This window comes from Sus scrofa, chromosome X (assembly GCF_054392235.1).
Source record: "Sus scrofa isolate SSC_HxYL_T2T_F1_AM1 chromosome X, Sscrofa_HxYL_maternal_Yorkshire_Landrace_v2.0, whole genome shotgun sequence".
Lineage (NCBI taxonomy): Eukaryota > Metazoa > Chordata > Mammalia > Artiodactyla > Suidae > Sus > Sus scrofa.
The window spans coordinates 98595930-98619614 of record NC_139401.1 but is presented as its reverse complement, the minus strand read 5'-3'; the positions used below and the strand labels follow the sequence as shown (position 1 = coordinate 98619614).

Here is a 23685-nt window from a genome sequence, read left to right as displayed (position 1 = left end):
TGGAAAGGAAGAGGGGGAGATGTTCTGACAATGTTTCAAGGCTCCGATGGGGGGGGGGGGGCTTGTTACAACTTCCACATTGTAACGAGAATAGTATTTTCACAAATCCCAAGAAGTAGACTCCTTGAAGCAGATTGAGCTCCTGAGAGGAGAAAGCTCTGGGGCCGACAGTCCTAATCCCAGCACTGGAACTGACAAAAGCATAGACTATAAAGCTTGATTCCCTTCGAGGACAGCGATAAGGACTGGGATGAAGGTTACATCTGCATTTGCCATGAAGGGCTGGCTAAGCAAATGAATAGTGTAAACAAGATCACGGAGAGGAATGAGTATTGGACCTGTTTAAGAAAACAAACTATTCTCAGGCATTCGTAAGCACTTCAGAAGTGTTTTATCTGAAAATATAAGTATATTTATATGCAAATAGTTGTTGCACTTACAACGCTCCATTCTTACTGATTAAGTAAATAAAGCAGGCTCCTAGAGAACCTCCATTACGCAAATCCTTTTTTTTTTCAGCCTAATTCTAGTAACTGTATGTACTTGAGAGTAATACAACTGTATTTCTGTGAAATATTCTCTGATGGAATTCTTAAGAATTCAGACAAGCCTGCTCCATTAGGTAGCATCAATGAAACTGTGCTACATATAACATGTCTACCTGAATCAATTTTCTATCCAGCGGTAGCATCTCTTGTGCAATTTTGTCTCCCAGTCTCTCCGAATCCAACCTAGAGCCCTTCCCGCCATCTGTGTCATTACCGCATCTGCATGAGTGTGTGACAGGAGGGAGGGAGGAAGGCATGAATGGAAGGAGGGAAGAAACGTGGACTAACTTTGATGTTCCCTTTAGGGGACAATAATGGATGGTATAATTTATTTTCCCTTCCAGTATATTTCTCACTCAAATGAGTAAATTAAAAGTTTATTATGTATATATAATTATAAAATGAATATATAATATATATTATTTATTCATTTTATATATATATTATATATACACATACATGTTTTCTTTATAATAAATCCTTGATTGTGGGTTTTTATAAAAAGCTACACATAATATGGGGTCATTTGACGCTTCAAAATTCTACTTGGCGCAAGTGGCCAGGACTAAAAAGGCTGACACACCCCCCGCTTTCCCACTGGCTAGCCCCTTGTTCAGAGCATCTTTCTACATTATTTCCCTCAAACTACCCTAATTCCTTCCACTAGCAGTTACGCTCCTAAATCATTGGGAATTTTTAATTCTCCAATGACAAGAGAAGCATTCTCCACATTTCTTCTCCAATGGCTTGAACCCAGACTCCTCAGATAATTCATTCTGAGAAACTCAGTACATGAATTCAAATACAAGCTTGAATGCACAAAAATTAAATCTATAATATCTAGTTATTTTGGAGGCTTCAAATGAACTTTATTTTTGTCTCCGGTATATTATTTGACACTAACTGAGGTTTAGGAGGGGAAGAACTGCTGAACTGGAGAGCCAGTGAATTATATGCTCTCTTGAAACTTAATGGCAAGCTTTCATCCCAGAAACATAAGGGGATTCTTGAGGCCTGCAGTTGCATTCCTGCCGCTCGGGGTAATCAATAAAATCTGGGGCAGGCAAGCCAGACAGGATCATTAGGGATTTGTTCCAGATTGTGAATGTTGGACAAACTGGAAGAATGAAGGTCACATCGAAAGTATGAAGATGGAGAGAGTTAGCTGGGTCATAGAAAGACAGCATGTTGTTGTCATAATCCAGAAGGACACCCAGACGCTTCAACTGCGGGTGCACGTCCACCAGCATTTCCTTATTGTTATGTCTCACGACGAAGTTACTATTGCATCGAGAGAACACCCACGAGGAGGCGTTCTTGCCAATCCATTCATTCTTGGGAGCTGATTTGTAGGCAATGCCAATTGCATACCTGTGAGACAGGGGAAAAAAGAAAGGAATAAACATGTATTGATGATCTGAGTTGTGCTAGACACCACACATCTAAGAAAGAGAGTACATGTTTCTTCCTTAAAGAGTCTACATTTAGATCCATAATACGGATAGCGCCAGAGCTTTAAAAAAAAAAAAGTTAGCAATTAGAGTGTCGTAATTTTCAAGTCCTAGCTCAGTATATTTTCCAAGATTTTATTTTTAAAAAGTTGGCAAGTGTTTCTAGGAGTGGTTTCCAACACATACCTTTTAACCCTGACATCCTGGTATTATGTTTTGCTATAGAACTGAATTGCCAAAGACCCCGACAACAGGGGAGAGAAAAGAAAAGTGGGATCGACTCACCATGTGGAGGAACCCATGACCACCTCCCAGTAGTGGCAGCCACTGTCAATGAATATATTTCCTGCTGCCCCATAGCACCCTGTGCCACTAAACCTCTCTGGGGTGTGGCTCTTCTTCAGAGAGCTTTCATCTTTCTCCATCTGCAATCCATCATTGGAGATCTTCAACTTCTTGTGGGTCATTTTGGGATCCAGTTTAAAGGGTTGGCCTGAAGAAAGCAGAAAGAAGATAAATGCATGAGGGAAATTCCAGTCGTGGCTCAGCAGTAACGAACCCGACTAGTATCCATGAGGATGTGGGTTCAATCCCTGGTCTCGCTCAGTGGGTTAAGGATCCAGGGTTGCGGTGAGCTGTGGTGTAGGTCAAAGACGTGGTTTGGATCTGGCGTTGCTGTGGCTGTTGGGTCGGCCGACGCGACAGCTCTGATTTGACCCCTAGCCTGGGAATGTCCATATGCTTCAGATGTGGCCTAAAAAGACAAAAGAAAGAAAGAAAGATGCACGGGGAAGTAGTTAAGAATTCTATCTTTGTCCTCCAGAACCATCGCTACCAGAGGAGCCTTGATATGATGATCATTCTTGAGTCAGTGAAAGTCAACCGGTGTTTGGATTATATTAAGGAGACAAGGCAGAAGCTACTGTTTTCAATAAAATAAAAATAAGCTGCCCTCCCCTTCAGAGACTATCGAATTAAAAGAGGGCTCTCAGGGTCTCATGTTCTCAAATCAGTTTTGTACTTTGCTTTATTTCAGTGGGTAGTTTGGGAGGAGCAGATTTTAGGGGAAGGAGATTTGAGGTGAGCAAGCGAGGGAACAGATGAGATCACTGCTGCTTGGTGGCAGAATAGGAAAAACCCTGAGAATAACTCAACCACGGGATAATTTTTTTTTTTGCTCTCTAACTACTGGTATGTAAGTAACATATAATTAGGTAACTTTGTTAGAATGACTGTTGCATCATCAATAATTAAAGAAAATATTTGCTGTGTAGGATCATTCATAGCAAAGAATTCCTTATAGCCATATAACACAACCAGGGAGTTACTAAGAGCCAACAGCTGGGTATGGCAAGAGCTGTATTACACAAACATTTCAGAGGAACATGGTCCTGCCAGCCTAGTGGTTAAGGATCTGGCGTCATCACTGCTATGGCTCGGGTCACTGCTGTGGGACAGGTTTTTTTTAAAATGTTTTATTATAGTTGATTTGCAATGTTCTCTCAACTTCTGCTGTACAGCAAAGTGACCCAGTCATACGTATATGTATATTCTTTTTCTCACATTACCCTCCATCATGTTCCATCACAAGTGACTAGATATAGTTCCCTGTGCTATACAGCAGGATCTCATTGCTTAGACACTCTAAATGCAATAGTTTGCATCTACTAACCCCGAACTCCCAGTCCACCCACTCTCCCCTGCCTTGGCAACCACAAGTTTGTTCTCCATGTCCATGAGTTTGTTTCTTCTCTGCAGATGGGTTCATTTGTGCCATATATTAGATTCTAGATATGTGATATCGTATAGTATTTGTCTTTCTCTTTCTGACTTACTTCACTTAGCGTGAGAATCTCTAGTTCCATCCATTTTGCTGCAAATGACATTTGGTTGTTCTTTTTCATGGCTGAGTAGTATTCCATTGTGTGTGGCGCAGGTTTGATCCCTGGCCCAGGAAGTTCCACATGCCCTAGGCATGGCCAAAACAAACAAACAAAAAACCACATCTGACAGATACCACTGGTGAATATCATACCCACCCCTTACTTTTTGTCTCTTACCCACCTTCACTATAGAGGCTAGCAAAGCTAACTATTCAAGCTCTTAGCCTCCCTTGCTGCTAGAGGTGACTAAAAAGATCAAAGCAGAAGTCAGATAGGGTAAGGGAAACTTCTGGGAAAGTGCCTGCTTTCCTGATAAAAAGGGATAGCCATCACGTGTACAAACCGTTTGCCCCAATCTTTCCATCTTGAAAGGAAATGTGACATCTAGAGGTGGCAGTGGCCACTGGTGACCAGGTGGCAATGAGCCAGGACACAAAGGGAGAAGAAGCCTGGGTCTTTTATGACATCACACAGCTGCTGCCCCCACCCTGAACTGCCTACCTTCAAACTTCTTGCTATGTGAGAGAGAGTGGAAAAAATACTCCTTGTTTAAGCTGCTAACAAATATTATTTGTTAAGCTACATTAGTTGGATTTTTCTGTCACTTTCAGCTGAAAACATTCCAAACAGGTATGGCTCCTCTGTAGTTGGATTTTACCAGATTAACACAAACAGTACTTTTAGTCTGTTGTCCCCCCAGCATCAAGGTGGAGTCCAGAGAAAAATTCTTCACCAACATCCTTCCAAGCCACCAGCTATTATATATAGACCTAAATCCCTTGTCCAAAGCCCAAACACCAAAAGTAAAGCTCCTCTCTCTACCCAGTGCCTCTGCCCTCTCACACTGCCCTGGGGGACAGTGTCAGGCTAAGTGTACTTGCTGGCATGGAGGGCAAAACTGACCTCTCTCTCTTTTTTTTTTTTGTTTTTTTTTTGTCTTTATAGGGCCACACCCGCGGCATATGGAGGTTCCCAGGCCAGAGGTCTAATCGGAAATGTAGCTGCTGGCCTACACCACAGCCACAGCCACAGCCACGCCAGATTCGAGCCACATCTGCGACCTACACCACAGCTCATGGCAATGCTGGATCCTTAACCCACTGAGCAAGGCCAGGGATCGAACCTGCCACCTCATGGTTCCCAGTCAGATTTGTTTCCGCTGCGCCACTCCCTGACCTCTCCTTTTGTTTGCCTGTGTTACAGTTGCTCTGGTGGCACAGGGAAGTTCCCGGGCCAGGGACTGAATCCACACCACGGCTGCAAACTACACCGCAGCTGTGGCCACATCGGATCCTTTAACCTGCTGCACCAGGCCAGGGATGGAACCCACACCTCCACAGCGACCCAAGCCACTGCAGCTGGATCCTTAACCCACTGCGCCACAGCAGGAACTCCTGAGCTCTCCTTTTGGAATGGGCCCAACGTACTGTTTGTTTTGAGTCGGGTAGGTTCACTGTTCCGGCTGCCCGCTTGGTTTATGGCTTTAACAATGAAGATGTAGCGTGTCCCGCTCTGCAGCCCGTGAACTGTGTAATGGTTCTGTTTGATGTTGGGTACAATCATCCAGCTATCCACGGAGTTGTACAGGCCTGTAATGTGGGCAAAAACAAGGCTGTTAAGGTAATAGCGAGAGGATAAGAAAGCACACTGAGAATTCATCCTAAGTCCCCCTGAAAGTAAACTTCATTTTGTTTTCTTTCCAGTCCTGGAAGACATAGGGAGATGAACCTCCTCTGCTTCTTTTCTCCCTTGGATCTAAGTTTATGTCAGGCTCCTTGCTTCTGGTAATTGACAGTAACCACTAGTGAAAGTTAGCTTACTCCAATTTACTGCCAAATCATATAGAAAAACGTCTATACAAAAATCACAGAATCATCTTTTTTTTTTTTTTTTTTGCCTTTTCTAGGTCCGCACCTGCAGCATTTGGAGGTTCCCAGGCTAGGGGTCGAATCGGAGCTGTAATCACGGGCCTACGCCAGAGCCACAGCAACGCGGGATCCGAGCCGCATCTGCAACCTACACCACAGCTTACGGCAACACCGGATCCTTAACCCGCTGTGCGAGGCCAAGGATAGAACCCGCAACCTCATGGTTCCTAGTCAGATTTGTTAACCACTGCGCCACGACAGGAACTCCCAGAATCATCTCTTCTATGGAGTCTCTAGCTCTTTAACCCAAAGGTCCCGTCTTCTGAGATCTGAGTTTGACCTTGAAGGGGTGGGTTCCATGCAGAGCACAGTAACATGGAATCTCAGAGCCAAAAGGACACCTAGTCACCACATTTCCTTCATTTTACAAAAGGAACCTAAGATGGAGAGAAGAAAAGTGATTTTCCCAAGGCCTCAGACAGCTGGGGATGGTGTGAGTGGAACCCTGGTTTCTTTAATACTAGTCCAGTGTTGTCTCCACTACATTACAATTCATGGAGCAAGCAACAGTACTCCTTGGTCTCTGAAAGGTAGTGTAGCCTTCAGGCTCATGATTCAACACTCCCACACCATCCTCACCCTTATTTCCAAAACTAGCTGGGCTCCAAGGTGTCACAGGGAAGTCCAGGAGATAATATAACAATCAATAGGAAATATAATCTCTTTACTTGACACTACTCAGTTTTACTCCTTCCTGGTTCTGATTCTAATATTCTTTTGAGGTTGGGTGGTCCAAGAACACATTGTTGTCTGGAACCTTCTTCCCTCTCAAGTAGGGGAGAAAGAGATCTAGGTTTCTGCTTTTGAAACTCTTTAGACCATAAACATTGACTTAAACAGAGAAAAATGTACATAATTAAAAACATGTATTTGGCTAATTTTTAGTAAAAGCAGGATCAACATTCTAGTCTGCAAATTATCTAGACTTCTCTCTTATGTTACCTGCTTTTTAGTCAGGTTACCAATTTTTAACCATAATTCTACCAGAGTATGGAAAAGAAAGGGCAGGGGGAAGATGAGTGGTGAATTGAGTCATTTCTATGCAGCTTTAGCAAAAGGTTTAGTGAGGTTGAAAGTTGGAAATAATAATAAGGGATTTGAAAGAGATATGATCAGGAAGGTTTTATAATTAACTTGGGGGGAAGTAGGAAAAGTAAATTAAAAGTAGGAAAAGAAGCATAATGGAGTGCTATAGAAAGAGGAAAAATTGGTGATGTTTAGTGACTCTCATGGAAAGACCATAAGGATTAAGGGCCAGGAACAATGTCTGAGAGCTTGGTTGCCTATTTACCAATGCAAAGTATGAATCATAAACTGCATATTAAATTTGAATACAAAGGGGGAAATATATGATCTCCCAGGTATACTTCTAACAATACAAAACAATCAAAAAACCCCAAAAGACAAAAGAAACTTCAAAGTGAAGTACTATGCACCTATGAAAAAGGAAGAAAATCTCTATGAACTGATATGGGATGATTTCCAAGATATACTGTTAATTTAAAAAATAAAATCGCAAAAGAGTATATGTAGTATGCTACCTTTTTTGCAAGAAAAAAGGGCAAAATACAACATATATTTGCTTAGACTTATGAAACAACAGTAACTACAGGAAACTAGAAAGTAATCGATTTGGTTAACTACATGGGATTTGGGGTGGGGGAAGAGAATTAAAAGGATACAGGAGAGAATGACACTTCTCTGAGCATACCTTTTTTGTAGAGTTTTCCTTTTTGGAAACATACTGTTGTTTTACAAATTCAAAAAAATTAAATGAAATCAATATGAATGGAAAGAATGGGGTCTAAAACTAAAGGCAAATGGAGACAAATGAAGCCACTTGCATTTTAAGTATAAAAAAACCACAGCAAAGGGATGGGGGCAAGAGAAGAATTGCAAACCAATCCCCAACGATTGTTTGTTTTTGTAGTGCTATGGGCAACGGCATTCTGAAACAATTTCAAATATACTATGCGATGGAGCAAATGAGCATCTGTGTTGGTGTTGTTGGGAGCCAGGGTTCTCATTGCGGAAGTAGGAACATACAACTATGAAATGGGGGATGGCAAGGAGGAACCTGTGGGGATGGACTGGAATTGGAAGTATTGACATGAACTCATGATTTCTAAAATATGTGTATGTATGTGGACACATATGCACACATGTTAAGTGTGTGTATATTATATGTGTGTATGTATATGTGTGTGGGGTGTTGAGTGTGTATTTCTAGTACCCAGGTCTTGGATTCTAATACATTTTCCCATTCAAAGGGACCAGGGTGCAGTACTCTTGTGGCTCAGCAGGTTAAGGATCTGGTGTTGTCACCACAGCAGCTCGGGTCACTGCTATGGCATGGGTTCAACCCCTGGCCTAACAACTTCCACCTGTCACGAGCACAGCCCCCCAAAATTAAAAGGGACCAGGGTTTTTCAGAAAAATGGCTGATTTCAAGGCTAGGGCAGGATATGATCAAAAAGAATCTAGAACCTTTTGCTGTGCTGGAAAGTAAGGAAGTGCTTAAGAAAATGTTAGAATATAAGGATCCAGGAGTCATCTTAAAAGGCTCCCACTGGCTGAATCTGGGCAATCTGAGCACCAAAATAAGTAAGGGCAGTAAAGAATTATAAACCACTGAATGAAGAGAATCCGTGAGTCCATACTAAGAAATAGAAAAATGAACAAATGAAGGGTGAGATTTTGCTTACAGTAGAATGTGGAGTAGTAACGTGTAAATGTGGGTGGGAAGGCTCAGTTGGAAAATGATCATTTTGCCATCATCAGAGTAAAGGCTGGACCAGGTAAGAATTATTGATAGATGCTAAAAGAGGAGTGGGAGTGAGATGGATTCGATGAGGAAGGGAGGATATTTTCGCAGTCTTAAAGCATCACTGCACAGTTGTTTATGAGTTGCAAAAGGAAAAAAAGTAACTATGCAGAGAGGAAATTAGGCAACACCTTTGATCAGGCTATCAAAATTAGCATCGTTGGTGAAGGGCAAGTGGACACTGTGTCTCCAAATGTGATGTCCTAAGGAAAACACATCTCTTATGTGATACTCCAGCCGCGAACGCCTAATCTGGATATAATCGTGAGGAAACATCAGATAAACCCAAAATAAGGAGCAGGACAATAAATAAATTAAAAGGCACCTTTAAAAATATCGATGTCATTAATACATTGCTATTAGTGTATTAAAGACAAAGAAAAGCTGAGAAAATGTTGCAGATTAAAGGAGGCTAGAAATATGACAGTTAAATCTAATGCCTGCTCTTAGGCTCTACAGGACAATATTGGGTCCTTTATATGTTCTAAAATATATTATTGGGTCACCTGTCAAGATTGGAATGTGAACAGTGAATTAATGAATAGTTGTGCGTCAACATCTAACCTCTCTTAAAGTTGATAAGTGTACTGCAGATACATAAGAGAATTTCCTTATTCTTAGGAAACACACACTGAGGAACTTAGGAGTGAAAGGTCATGATGTATGCAATTTACACTCAAATGCTTCATAAAAAATAGAGAGAAACAAAGCATGTTAGCAAATGACTCAGGAAAAGGGGAAAATATTAACAAAGGGTGAATCTGGGTAAAAAGTCTCTGGGCGTTCTTTGTGCTAGTCTTGCAACTTTTCTGTAATTTTGAAATCATTTCTAAATTTTAAAAAGGTGCATATAGGATCCTCTGGGTATTACTGCCACTTGATGAGATGGGATTTATCATTGAATTATGGTAATGAACATCCAGAAGAAGAGAAAATGTGGGAAAACCTCATGAGAAAGTTCAAAAGGGAAAGACCAAAACAATATGGAAATCCGTGAACCTGAGTGTATTTGCATATGGTGAGCATTTGCATGAGAAATGAAAAGGAGGGGAAATGGAAGTTACATCTTCGTGGCAGCATGTTACAGACTGCCTGGCCAGACAGAGGTTAGAGCCACTTGCTTTCATGATGCAAAATGCAGGACTGAAACAGAGGAAAGATACATAGTAATGGGGAAGAAGATCATCCAAGCATCGGTTGGAATTCTCCTTCAGCTATCAGCATCAGCTGAAATATTATTGGCTTGTGACCATTTCAGATCTTCCCTAAGGTGGGCAGAAAGTTTAAAATAAAGGAGGAAAGTTGAAAAAAAAAATAAGGGGAACTACGTCCCCAGACAAAATTCTAACCAAGGAGGAAGAAATTTCTGGTTAAAGAAAATGTGGAGTTTGACTATTTTAAGATTCTTCATATAAGTAGTATCATATAGTATTTGTCCTTCTGTGTCCAGCTTATTTCACTTGGCATAATGTCATCCAGGTTCATCCATGGTATTGCATGTGGCAGGATTTCCTTCTTTTTAAAGGCTTAATAATATTCCATTTATATATACACCACATTTTCTTCATCCATTCTTTTTTTTTTCTTTTTATGGCTTGAACCTGTGGCCTATGAAGTTCCTGGGCTAGGGGTTGAATCAGAGCTGCAGCTGCCGCAGCGATGCCAGATCCAAGCCACATCTACAAACTACACTGCAGCTTGCAGCAACACCAGATCCGTAACTCACTGAATGAAGCCCAGGATCAAACCCACATCATCACAGAGACAATGTTGGGTACTTAACCCACTGAGCCACAAGAGGAACTCCTCCATTCATTTTTTTTTTGTCTTTTGTCTTTTTAGGGCAACACCCGCAGTATATGGAGGTTCCCAGGCCAGGGGTCGAATCGAAGCTGTAGCTGCCGGCCTTCCCCACAGCCACAGCAACGTGGGATCTGAGCCAGGTCTGCAACCTACACCACAGCTCACGGCAACACCAGACCCTTAACCCACTAAGCAAGGCCAGGGATCGAACCTGGCCAGTGTCCTCATGGATACTAGTCAGGTTCATTAACCACTACGCCATGATGAGAACTCCCATTCATTTGTTGATGGACAATTTTTTGTATATCAATTATACTTCAATAAAGTGGTTTTTGAAGAAGAGAAAATGTGGGACAACCTCAAGGGAAAGTAGCCCTCAGAACCAGGGTTCAGGCAACAGTGGCAGGCCAGACCAGCATGGAGGACTGGAATCTTCATGAATGTTTATTCCAAGTAAAATTGTTCCAACTTTTTTGCCCATCACCACCCCAAATTTTGCTTCAGGGCTCTGCCCTTGTCCCTATCCTATTCCACTTTCCTATCAATGATCAGAGGAAGAAGATATGAAAGACAGGCTTGGTGCCAGGGGTGTGTGGGGGGGGAGTAAATATATTGAAAGGCAGAATCTAGATACACAAGGATTTGGACAGGCTCGAATGAGGAGTCAGAACTAACCAGATAAAATGCCACTGGGAATAAACTCAAAGGGTTGTACTTCAGTTTAGACGCTCAGTCGTATAGGATTCAGATGTGGAATACCTGCAGATTTCAGCTGACTATACGCTCAGGCAACACAATAGTCAACGTGGCTGCTGGAAGAAAAAGGTATGGGGCGAGGGAACATCAGCTAATGCACAGGAGCAATAATTCAGCTCTCCTCTGCGGTGGGCAGACCCCTTTCAAAGTCCTGTTATCACTTTTTTGACAGCACATTTTATAAAGCCCTTTGACAAACAGGAGTGTGTCCCAGAAAAGGATACCACAGTGGTTAAAGGGTCTGAAACCATGGCACATGAGGATGCTTAGCCTGGAAAAGAGAAAATTTTGAAGGGAAAAGAGAAAATTTTGAAGGGACGTGAGAGCTACCTAAAATTATCTGAAGAATTGTCATGTTGCTAGCGAGGCACAAAAGGGAAGCTGTGGGTTCATTCACTAAGCTTGGAGTCTTGACAGGCTTGGGTTCAAATCACGACCCCATCAGTTTGTCGCTCTGTGACTTTGGGCAATTCATGTAACTTGAGCTTCAGTTTCTTCTATATAAAATGGAATTAATATCGTCCATTTCATAGGGCTAAGTAAGAAGTCAAGAGGACCAAATTAGATAACGGAGTATTTGTAAATGGAAAAGGATACTACATATATAAGCTATCATTGTTATTATTCTTCACTAGGAGGAAGGGTTAGGCTTATCATAAGGAAGAACTGACAATCGTTTATAGCTGCACAACAACTGAATGGGCTGTTTTGCTGGAACTCGGCTACAGTTCAGTTGGAGCAGAAACAGGTCAAGCACCTACAAGATATCTCGTAGAAAGGAAGAGGATTTGAGGAGATGAATTCTGAGGTCCCTTCCAATTCTAAGATGCTATGATCTTATCACTATGAAGAATTATCCTTTAAGTTTTTCTCTACAAAGGACTATATGGCCTTGAAAATCGAGGTGACAGCTGACAGCCTTTTGATCTCTGTCACTTCTTGGACTTATTCTCAACCCCAGGAGACCACCTTTCTCCCCCACATCAGGAAAGAGAAGCCGTTACTGGCTTTAAAACTTTCCAGAGCAGGAGAGACAAGTGCAAACAAGCATATTGGGGAGGCCTTAGTGGTTTGTGACTTTACAACCTGAAGAAACACCCAGCAACACAGCTACCAGGGCCAAGTGGCTTAGGTTGGAGCTGCACGAGGCAAGTGTTTTTTAGAGTTTGACCCTAAATGTCCTCTGACCTCCCCACCCCAATATGTGGCCCTAAATTGTCACAAAACGGGAACAGGAAACCTATCAATCAGGAGGGTTTTGTTGGAAACGCTCCTCTTATGCGGGTCTGTAAGGTCAGACACAGAAGCACAAACACAAGGTGAAGAGAAAAATACTAATTTGCAATTATGCAGATGCAGAACTCAGGGCGTGAATCAGTTCTAGTCTTGCATCCAGCTTTAATTCTGCGTTCATGTCCATTTTCCCCAGCACACTGAGCAGACCCTGAGGTTGGAGTTAAGGTCCCACTCTGCCTCGCCTTACTCCAGTTCATCAGAAGATGAAAGCATAACATGTGACCTGAACGACTGCTTTAGGGACATCTTTCATTTGGTGGCTCACTGATGCGTTTTTACTTTCAGTGTGATTCTTGGAGGATATGGCGAAGGGTCAGAGGGAAAAGTGACAGAGGCAGGAGGCTTGTCACTTGTTCATTGATCCAAATAGGTATGGTCAAGGAAGTGGTAGTCTTTGCATGTCATGTATCTTTCCATGATAATGAAGTGGGAAAGAATCAAGGCGAGAGATGTTCACACACATAGAATCAGCAATGATGGTGGCTCAGCTTCTCAGGAGCGAATTCTGAGCCGTGTTCTGATTTAGGAGAGTGGAGTGACATGGATCAACTAAGGAAAGGCTAAGAATTACATAAACAAATGGGAGTGGCCCCAGTGACTACCCAGCAAGGAAGTACGCAACTTGCTTGTCACCCATCAGTAAGGGCTTTGCAATACCCTGAGGGGGAGCTTGCACTGTCTATCAAACACTAGACTAAACAACCTAACATGTCTTACAAACACTTGCCTCGTGGAGCCCCGGCCAATCTTGAGCAGCTTACTGCTTCCTTACATTTCCTTATCTCTGGCCACAGGCCCCAACTACACCATGACTTACTGATGAAGTTAGCCTGGCCAGTGAATATGGTGTACTGAAGCTCATAGGAGCTGATGCTGAACTCATCATCCGAGATCCAGTGGACTGTAATGGTGTCATGGGAGGCAGTACAGAGTTCCTCTCGGATAGATGGTGGGTTTGGGGCTGTAAGGAAAGGTGGAAAAGAAGGTCAGGAAAGCATGCGCTCTGTCCTGGAATTTTACAATCATTACTTTCATGGCCCAACCCAACGTCTCGTGGAAAGGAGGTTTTCTTCATCAGAGGCTTTAGACTGCATGTACCATGCAACCTGAAGCCAAGTGCTGAGACCTCAAGTTCCCCCAAACTACTTTTGCTTTGATGATAAAGGTATTCAGGCAAAAGATCTAAGCCTAAGCCCTGGAGATGATTGCTCATCAATGTTTTTGCCCATTATCTACACTGCCTACGCAAACTCATAGATATGAGAGCAAAGTAAGTGGTCACGTGGTTTCCTTATTACACGACCTTCAACCTACTTGTTTTTCTTTGGGTTTTTTTTTTGTTATTTTTTTTTAATTTTTTTTTTTTTGTCTTTTCTAGGGCTGCACCTGAGGCATATGGAGGGTCCCAGGCTAGGGGTCAAATCAGAGCTGTAGCCGCCAGCCTACACCAGAGCCACAGCAATGTGGGATCTGAGCCGCATCTTTGACCTACACCACAGCTCACGGCAACGCCGGATCGTTAACCCACTGAGCAAGGGCAGGGATCGAACCCGCAACCTCGTGGTTCTTAGTCGGATGTGTTAACCACTGAGCCACGACAAGAACTCCTGTTTTTTTGTGTTTTTGGTTTTTTTTAATCGTGTATATATTTTTATTAGCAACTGTCACTACAATTTCTAGGGAACTCCTGTTTTTATTTCAAAATAAGTTTTATTATATACTTTGGGCAGTATTAATATGGGTGAATTGTGCAAATTAACATGAGTTCCCCCATCTGTAAAATGGGGGTGATAATTACTTCATAGATTCATTGTAAGGATCATGATATAAAATTACTATACAGTGTCTGGCATAAAGTAGAAGTTATCATGTGTGTATATTTTTCTCACGAAATGATCATTCAACAATCGTGAAGGTCACCAGTGTTTTGTTTTAACAGATTGGTTGCCTTCTTCATTTTCTAAAATTTTCTGTCAGATTTTTTTCTTTTTACATTTTTATTCCTAACCTGCTAATTCCTAAATTTCCTTAAAACCATTTGGATGGCACCTGTACCCATGTGAGACACTCTCTAATATTCTTCCATTACCAGTAAGTTTTACCCTGTAACAAGTGACATTACATTACTGATGGGCTCATAAGGAGAAAACCATCAGCAACTTCTTGTTTTTCACCTTTTTTTGTTTTGTTTTGTTTTTCACTTTTAAGTAGGGATGGTATGTATACCCATTCTGTCCTCAGAAATATCTGACAAACTACCTTCCTTTTCTGGTACATGAACTAAAATATATTCTATCTAAAAATATACATGTTACTGTTTAAAGGTTATAAAAGCATTTTCTTTATCAAAATTTTCCTTTTCAGATTATTTTAAAGTAAAAGCAAACCAAAAGAAACGTAGTAAAACCAGAAGGAAAGCACAATTTTTTCACACCTGTTAAATAATCTAGCCCCTCCAGCAGTTTCTTTTCTCTGGAAAAATCTAAAGCAAAGTTTTCAAAGGCATCATTAAAATTGATGTCTGGAATCAGAACTTGAGAAGATGCAGTTGCCATAGCGACCCTGGAAGAGAGAAAAGTACATCAATATACATCAAAATGGGTTTGCAACCTTTATCCAGTGTTTGAATTCTGGTTTAACAAGGTGAAAATAAGTGACTGGTAGGGTTTGATTCATTAAGGGGAAAATATCATATCTGTGCTTTTCCATTGGAAACCACTTAAATTTTAATCATCAGGAACCAATTAAGGGTTATACCATATTTATTCACATATGTTCACCCCTCAAACACACTCCCCCATTCAGTCTTAATTTGGAGAAGTAAATACAGGATTTTTTCCCCTCTGCATCATTTTTCCATCTGGCAGGCAGCATCAAAACTAGACCTTCGAAGGCTTGGTAAGAGCAGTTTGAGAGAATTTTTTCTCCCCCTCTTTTTTTTCTTTTTTAAATGCTAATCATCCAGCCAGCACTGGAGCTTGGTTAAAACCTTCCCCTAAATACTATACTTTGATCTTTCATAACACTGACATTTAATTTTATTATTCTCTAATTGTATAATGCTAGGTTAGTCTTATTATCTCCCCAACTAATTCGAAGTGTCTCAAAAGCAGGATCCATAATTTTGTACCTCTTATAATCTTCCATGGTCCCTGACACAGCATTGGACACATAGAGAATAAATAATTGTTGAATGACTAACTGAATAACTAACAACAACACGAATGCTAACCTTTATTGAGCATTTAGCATATATAAGACATCATGCGCGCCCTTTGCATACATTATTTAAGTTACTCTCTACCAGAATCCTGTGTAGCAACTGTTATTTCCATTTTGTAAATGAGACACAGAAAGGTTAAGTAACTTGCTCAAGGTCGCACAAGGGTCAGAAAAAAAGAAATAGAGCTGAACCCATGTTCATTGGATCCTAAACTCTATACCCCTGACCATTTATACAGTGACTTTATTTTTCGAAAAGGTATATTTTTACGTACTTTAGCAATTCTAAACCACTGTGTTCTACATCAGAATTATCTCTGAGCTTTGATCAAAACATACATGTCTAGGCCCTGTGCCAGGCTTGAATTGGAGCCAATGAAGATCCTTGCGCAAGCAAATAACAGAAAGGAAAGAAACATTAACTGGGCAATAATATGCATGCTGGAGAAGAGGGAGGAGGCACTGAATGCAGGAAGAACAGAGAGGAAACTTGTATGTGAACTAGTTGTAAGGGGATGAGGAGTTAAATACATATCCCCTGCTACACATCTACCAACAGTAGCTTTGGGCCGTTTCTGAAAACAGAGATGTTTTAAGAATTAATTTTAGTATTTCTGTAGTATCCGTTGTGACTTCTCCTTTTTCATTTCTGATTTTGTTTATTTGGGTTTGTTCTCTCCTCTTCTTGGTGAGTCTAGCCAGAGGTTTGTCCATTTTGTTTACCTTTTCAAAGAACCAGTTCTTGGTTTTATTGATTTGTTTCTATTGTTTTTTGAATCTCTATTTTATTGATTTCCCCTGGGAACTATGTGTAGTCACTTATGATGGAGCACGATCATGTGAGAAAAAAACAATGTATACATGTATGTGTAACTGGGTCACCATGCTGGACAGTAGGAAAAAAAATAATGTATTGGAGAAATTAAAAAAAGAATTAATTTTAGGCCAGGATAAACAAATGAATGACTAATACAATGAGAGCCACTGAAGCATTTTAGGTAGAGGAGTGATGTGCTCAAATTTATGTTTCAAGACCAATACTCCAGCAGCAGTGGACTGCAAGGGGTCAAAACTGGAGGCAGATCAGATTTTAAGGTGTCTGGGAATGAGGAGAAGGTAAAGGTGTGACAGGAGTGTAGACAAATAAAACAGAAAGTTAATTCACAAAACATGAAAACAAATAGCCAATAAATATGACAAAGCCCAATTACATGAGAAATCAAAGAAACGTAAATTAAAATGAGGTAGTATTTAAGATTATACATAATGACTTTGTAGGAACTTTTATACCTGTATTAAATAATGCCTACATATTTTTATTGGAACTGAAAATGAATCAAATTTTGGAGGCCAAATTTAGCATTAAATGTCAAAAAAGGAGTTCCCTAGTGGCACAGTGGGTTAAGGATCTGGCATTGTCACTGCTGTGGTGCAGGTTTGATCTCTGGAACTTTCACATGCCTCGGGCCCAGCCAAAAAGAAAAAAAAAAATCAAAACAACTTAAAATGTAAATATTCTTTGACATCACGGTTCTACTTCAAGAATTTTTTTGATCCGTGATTATGTTCATTCTTAAGCCTAATGATCCCATAATTTACAAAATTTGTGCTAATGGCTTATCTCCTCCACTTTAACACTTCTAACGAGGTGGTAAAAGCAGCATTACCAATCACACATATACAGTAGTTCTATAGTTGTACGTGTTTTTGCATAGCTGTCTAAAAGACAATCCCGAATTATAACTTGGTCTGACTTAGTAAAAAATTCACAAGCAAAGTTTGCTTCTGTATCGTATGCTGAATTGCAAAAACAGCTGACCTTATAGATTATGAAATATGAGAATTGTTACATATTTTTATTTGGCATTATATATAAACGATACTAAAATGCCTTTCATTAAGTAAAAGGCAACATTTTAGATACAGAGAATTGCAATTAAATAAGCACAGTTAAGATCAAAAAGAGAAAGTAGACATTGTCAGCTTATCTTCAGTCTTGGCCTTAACAGAACACAACTGGAAGCACACACGAGTCTTGCTCTATTCTATGGGACAGTAAAGAGATCTCCTCAGTAGTTAGATATATTAAAATATATTAATATATCCAGTTATATAACTCTAAATATAAACTCAATCTCCTATAGGTTTTGAGATGGTAGTCACCATCTCTGTGAAAAACTGAATTTTTAAAAAAAATTTTATTGGGGTATAGTTGATTTACAATGTGTTATTTTCAGATGTACAGCAGGGTGAATCAATCACACATACACATATATCCATTCAAAGGGTGAACACTATTAATCAAGTCCAATCGTATCTTTAGAGGGGAAAACAAGGATTGTACTTGCAGAAATGGAATTACTATCAAAAATCATAAAGCTGATCATATTCATTGAGCCACAAGCTTATCTTATGTAAGCCATGACTGTCCAAAGGAAATATTCTATCAGCCATTCGTGATCTGAATTCTCGTGTATGAGATCAACTTAAATATGGTACATATAAAAAAGTCATGAGCCATGAGCTACTTCTGTTCTGCATTAAATAAGGCAGTGGCCAACTATTAACTCATTAGTAGCTTTTTTGAGTTAAGCTATCAAGTCTGCCTTTTCTCCCTTCTTAATGCCAGCAAAGAGCATTTCTGTCCCAGGGATGTACTTCCTGGGATACTCCAAATACTCCATCAGCATCTCCTCTCCCCAGGTGATTGCTTTAGTTCTTGTTGGCATCTGTACAAGAGAATCCAGGGGTCTGACCTGTATTTTACCCAAACAGACCACAGAGATTTGGCCCAGCCTCATGTTTGCCTCTCTGTTCCATGGTAAGGATCTGGGAAAACTTTAGAACAAAAATCTTCTTGTCCTTTTTTTCAAAAAAAAAATTTTTTTGGGTCTTTTTCTAGGGCCGCACCCACGGCATATGGAGATTCCCAGACTAGGGGTCTAATCAAAGCTGTAGCTGCCGGCTCACGCCAGAGCCACAGCAACACAGGATCCAAGCCACATCCACCTACACCACATCTCACGGCAATGCCGGATCCTTAAGCCACTGAGCAAGGCCAGGGATCGAACCCATAACCTCATGGTTCCCAGTCGGATTCGTTAACCACTGAGCCACGACGGGAACTCCCTTCTTGTCCTTTTTAGCATTGCTCATTTTAAAATAATTCCTTCATTACACGCTACACAGAGGCTCCCACCTGTAAATCAGATGTCCTTCTAAGTACTTCATAATTTTTTTTACTAAAGAAATAACCAAGATGTATGCAAAGACACAACTACAAAGGCACTCGACACACCATATGTAAACTAATTGTCTAACAATGGGGACTGAGCTGAGTAATGTATTGTCCATCAAAAGATTAAACAAGATAAGACCACTGGAAATCAGGTTGTAAAAAAAATATCTAATGAGAGAGGAAAGTTTGTGATATATTGCTATGTTTCCAACATAGGGTAAAATGTAGTATATACAGCATGACCTTATTCTGTGATACATCTATATCTATATATCTATATCTATATATGGGTACTATACTCCCAAATGGTAGCAGTGGCTAGAAGGTTAAGGATGAGATTAAAATGACATTGAGGTATATGTAAGTCTGTGTGTGTGTGTGTGTGTGTGTGTGTGTGTGTGTCTGTGTGTGTGTGTCTGTGTGTCTGTGTGTCTGTGTGTGAGAGAGAGAGAGAGGGAGTATGTGTTGCTATGTTTAAGCTAAACACATCCACTATCTCTCAAGGCTCTGATCTCTATTAGAGATAATATAATAAATGTCATTTGTAAGGTGGCAGGAATAACTATCCCAGTTAAAATTTCATTTTAACTTAAGTCTTGGTTCTTGATACACTACCATGAATAATGGTGGGGAAGAATGTCAGACCCTCTGAGAAACCAGTAAGAAAGATATTTCAGTTGGGTAGATGATTCTTAAGCCATACCATGTAATTAGCCACCTATTCCACCAACCCCATAGGCCATAACCTGAGCTCATGAAAAGAAGATTTAGAGAGTTGGGAATCATCAACAGCTAGATAGTTTAAAAAAAAAAAAAAAAAAAGAACCCCAGCTGCATGGTAACTGAAGCCCTAGGAAGTTTAAGTTTGCAACAGGGAGAAAGTGTAGTGAGAAAAGAGAACAGCTTAAGACAGAATCATGGGGGAAAATATCATTAAAGGAATGGGTCAAGGAAGAGTTGCTGCTAAAGGAAAATGAAACCAGATAGGTAGGAAGAAAGCGAGGAGTGCTCTCAAGCTAAAGGCAGAGAAATTTCAAGTTAAAATGGTCAGTAGGGACAAATGCTACTGAGAGACCAAGTAAGATGAGACAGTGTGATGAAACAAAGGAAGGTCTATTATATTTAGCAACAAGGTATTCATTTGGTGACCTTGGGAATAACACTTTCAATAGTGTCCTGGTGGCAGATTGCAAAAAGTTGTAGAGTGAGTGGGTATGATTACATACAGTGGTTTAAATATATGTTTTATCTCTGTTCGCATGAAATCCTGCTGAAATGACAGTCAAAGAAAAAACAAACAAACAAACATCATAAACCCACAAAGAGAATGGAAAAAGAGATGCCAGCAAGTAAGAGATTGTCAACAAATGTTTGGAAACTAGAAAGGGATGGAGAGTTCCTGTCATGGCTCAGCAGTTAACAAACCTGATTAGTATCCATGAGGATGCGAGTTTGATCCCTGGCCTCACTCAGTGGGTTAAGGATCCAGTATTGAGGTAAGCTGTGGTGCAGGTCACAGATGCAGCTCAGATTGGGCGTTGCTGTGGCTGTGGTGTAGGCTGGCAGCTAGAGCTCCGATTCGACCCCTAGCCTGGGAATCTCCATATGCTTCAGGGACGGCCCTAAAAAGACAAAAAAAAAAAAAAAAAAAAAAGAAAAAAAAAAGAAAGAAAGAAAAAAGAAAAGAAAAGGATGGATGAGTGGTAGCCAACAATAGAGCAGAGAAAGCTGGATCAGGAAGCCAACAACATCAAGCTGATTTGGTGCCATAGACAGTTGAAAAGTTTGCGTGAGGAACAGCTAGACTGCCAGATCCTTCCTCATGCTGATGCCATACTAAAAGCAGTCTTAAAACCCTTTCCCTGCTTGGCTCCTGGAATAGTGGCAGCCAGACTTATAACCCTTCATCCCCTTCCAGAAACAAGAGACTGGTGGATTCTTTCTGGGGTGACTGACCCAAGAGAAAAACACCTACAGAAATGACACTTGGGGTCCACTCAATAAAAATCTGGCATTTTGCCTTATAATCCTAGAGCAAAGTTCACCAAGCAGCAAACTGTTCCCACACCCTCAGATCTTCCAGTCACCTTTTAGTGTTTAAATTCAAAAAGGCAGCGAAAAATTCCCCAAACACTTAGGTAAAGACAGAAACTAAAACAAACTAACAGAGCAAAGAAACATGGAGGAAACCAAGACAGTGCAGTTTAGAAAAAAAAAAAAACTTTAAAAATAATCATTAATGTCATCAGGAAGATAAACACATAGTTTGTGTACATAAAGCAGGGACAGAATACTAAAAAAAGAAGCAAAGATCAAGAAAGAGCTCTTATAAATAAAAATATGAATGCTTAAATTAAAATTTTAAAAGAAGGATTGGACGAAAAATTAAGGAAACATCTTAGAACACAAGACAAAATCATGGAAAATAGGAGACAAAAGATTTTTTTTTAATTAGAGGGAAAATCCAGTATGTCCAAAATCTAGCTAATTAGAGTCCCAGAAAGAGAGAAAAGGGGAGGAAATAATTAGCAAATTATAAAAGATAATTTCCTAGAACTAGAAGTCTTCAGATTGGTAAGACTCAGTTCCCAACAAAAATGAATGATAAAAGACCCATACCAAGGCATATTTTGGTGACATTTCAGAAGAAGTAGATTAACTATAAGACTTTCAAAGTTTCACATTTTGTAGTTCCTAGTGTGGCTCAGCAGGTTAAAGACTCAACATAGTCTCTGTGAGGATGCAGTTTCAATACTGGCCTCACTCATGGGTTAAGGATCTGGTGTTGCTGCAAGCTGCAGTGTAGGTCACAGGTGTGGCTCAGATCTGGTGTTGCTGTGGTGTAGGCCTCAGTTGCAGCTCTGATTCGACCCTTAGCCCAGGAACTTCCAGCTGTAAAAAGAAAAAAAATGCTTTAGATTTTTTTTCTTTTTCTTTTTTTTCTGCCACACCCATGGCATATGCAAGTTCCCTGGCCAAGGGTCAAATCTGAACCACAGCTATGACCTATGCCACGGCAACTCCAGATCCTTAACCCACTACTCCAGGCCAGGGATTGAACGTGCACCATCACAGAGACATCTTTGGATACTTAACCTGTTGCCCCACAGTGGGAACTCCAAAGCTTCAGATTTTTAAAATACAGGTCACATTCAAAAGATCAGGAATCAAAATAGCAACACAACATGGAAGTTAGGAGACAAGAGAGCCATGCCTACAAAGTCATAAGGAAAATTTATTTCCAACCTATCAAATTAGAAAATAAATTTTAAATATTCTTTAAACAAAAAATTCTCAAAAACTTATGTCCCTTGTACTTTTTCTTAGGAACCTAATAGGAAAATTTGTTCCAGCAAAATTAATGGATTAAAATGGTACATGAAGGGAAAAATCAGGTGGAACCCAATAGAGTCCCTAATTAAGAACAAAGGGCTGAAAACCCAAGAAACTAAGTAGATTGGAGTTCACAAGGCAGAGTACTGAAGAGGAGAAAGCTTCAGAGAGGATTCTAAAGACCTTCAGAGGGTTCACCTTTACTATCCAACAAAATACTGATCAACACATGCATGTGAGGAAATTGTCCAATGCCAGAGAAAGAGCCACCCAAAAATATTAGAGGGAACAATTCGTAATGCTCACAGGGGACCAGGAATAGTGTCTGTTCCCACCAGCTCAACCAGAAAAATCTCATGATTCATGGGGCACTCTGTAGAGGGTCTTGCCTCAGAAGTGAGGAAAAATTTCCCTTGGACTAAACACTGCTCTGATTCCACCTAACAAATCTTAAAAGCAAGACCTGAAAGAAACAAGATATTTTCAAGTAACTTAACTGCGTTCTAGAACAAAGTTTAGAAATATTTATAGGAATACAAAATACACAGCACCCAATGAGACAAAATTCACAATGTCTGGCATCCAATACCGGATGTGCAAAGAAGAAGAAAATAAAACCCATAATGAGGAGAAAAAAGCAACTAGTGGAACTGACCCAGAACTGACACAGGTATTAGAATTAGACATTAAAGCATTATTGTAACTGTATTCCATATGTTCAAAAAGCTAGAGAAAGGCTAAGTGTGTTAGATATATATATGGAAGATATAAAAAGACCTAAATTGAATTTCTAGAGGTGAAAACTACAATATCTGAGATGAAACTAGAGCAGCTAATGGCAGACTAGGCATTATAGAAGAAAAGGTTAGTAAGCTTGAAGACATATCATTTGAAACTATCAGAATGAAACACACAGAGAAAAAAAGGCTAAAAAAAATGAACAGAGCATTAGTGAGCTCAGGACAGCTTCAAGCAGCCTAATATACATATAATTGGAGTCCGTGTAAGAGCAGAAGGAGGTGGCATAAAAATATTTGAATAAATAACGCATAAAATTTTACCAAATTCACAGAAGCCAACTGTTAATACCTAAAATTGAAAAAATAGCAACATAAGGATATTATTTAGAAACATAAAGTTCTTGCCAATAGAAGCACCTAATAGAACTGAAATTGCTTGTCTTGGTTGTAAACATGCAAACTATAGTGCTAGACTCTATAGATCTGAATCCTGCCTCTGCCCCTAAACTAGTTGGTTGGCCCTAGAGGAGCCACATCACCTCTATGAGCCTCATTCTCTCTTTTGCAAAATGGGAATAATAATAGTGTCTATCTCATAAGGTTTTGGGCTGGTTAAGTGAGTTAATACTTATAAAGGCTTAAAATAATGTCCAACACAAAGTA

General features: G+C 40.2%; 1 protein-coding gene across 14 annotated transcripts in view; it reads right to left on the bottom strand.

The window, feature by feature from the left end:
• Positions 1–1395: 1395 nt before the first annotated feature.
• MID2 (midline 2) overlaps positions 1396–23685 on the bottom strand; it is a 100433-nt gene continuing 78143 nt past the window's right edge. For 8 of the 14 annotated variants that reach the window (XM_085008137.1, XM_085008138.1, XM_085008139.1 and 5 more), the window contains 5 exons: positions 14924–15051; positions 13307–13450; positions 5310–5471; positions 2285–2492; positions 1396–1919 (listed from right to left, as the gene is read on the bottom strand). In XM_085008137.1, the coding sequence (XP_084864263.1) occupies positions 1517–1919; positions 2285–2492; positions 5310–5471; positions 13307–13450; positions 14924–15051 (1045 nt within the window). In that variant the 3' untranslated portion in view covers positions 1396–1516. Of the gene's footprint in view, positions 1920–2284; positions 2493–5309; positions 5472–13216; positions 13451–14923; positions 15052–23685 lie in introns of all 14 variants that reach the window. The other 6 variants (XM_085008133.1, XM_085008134.1, XM_085008131.1 and 3 more) reach the window with 1 other exon arrangement.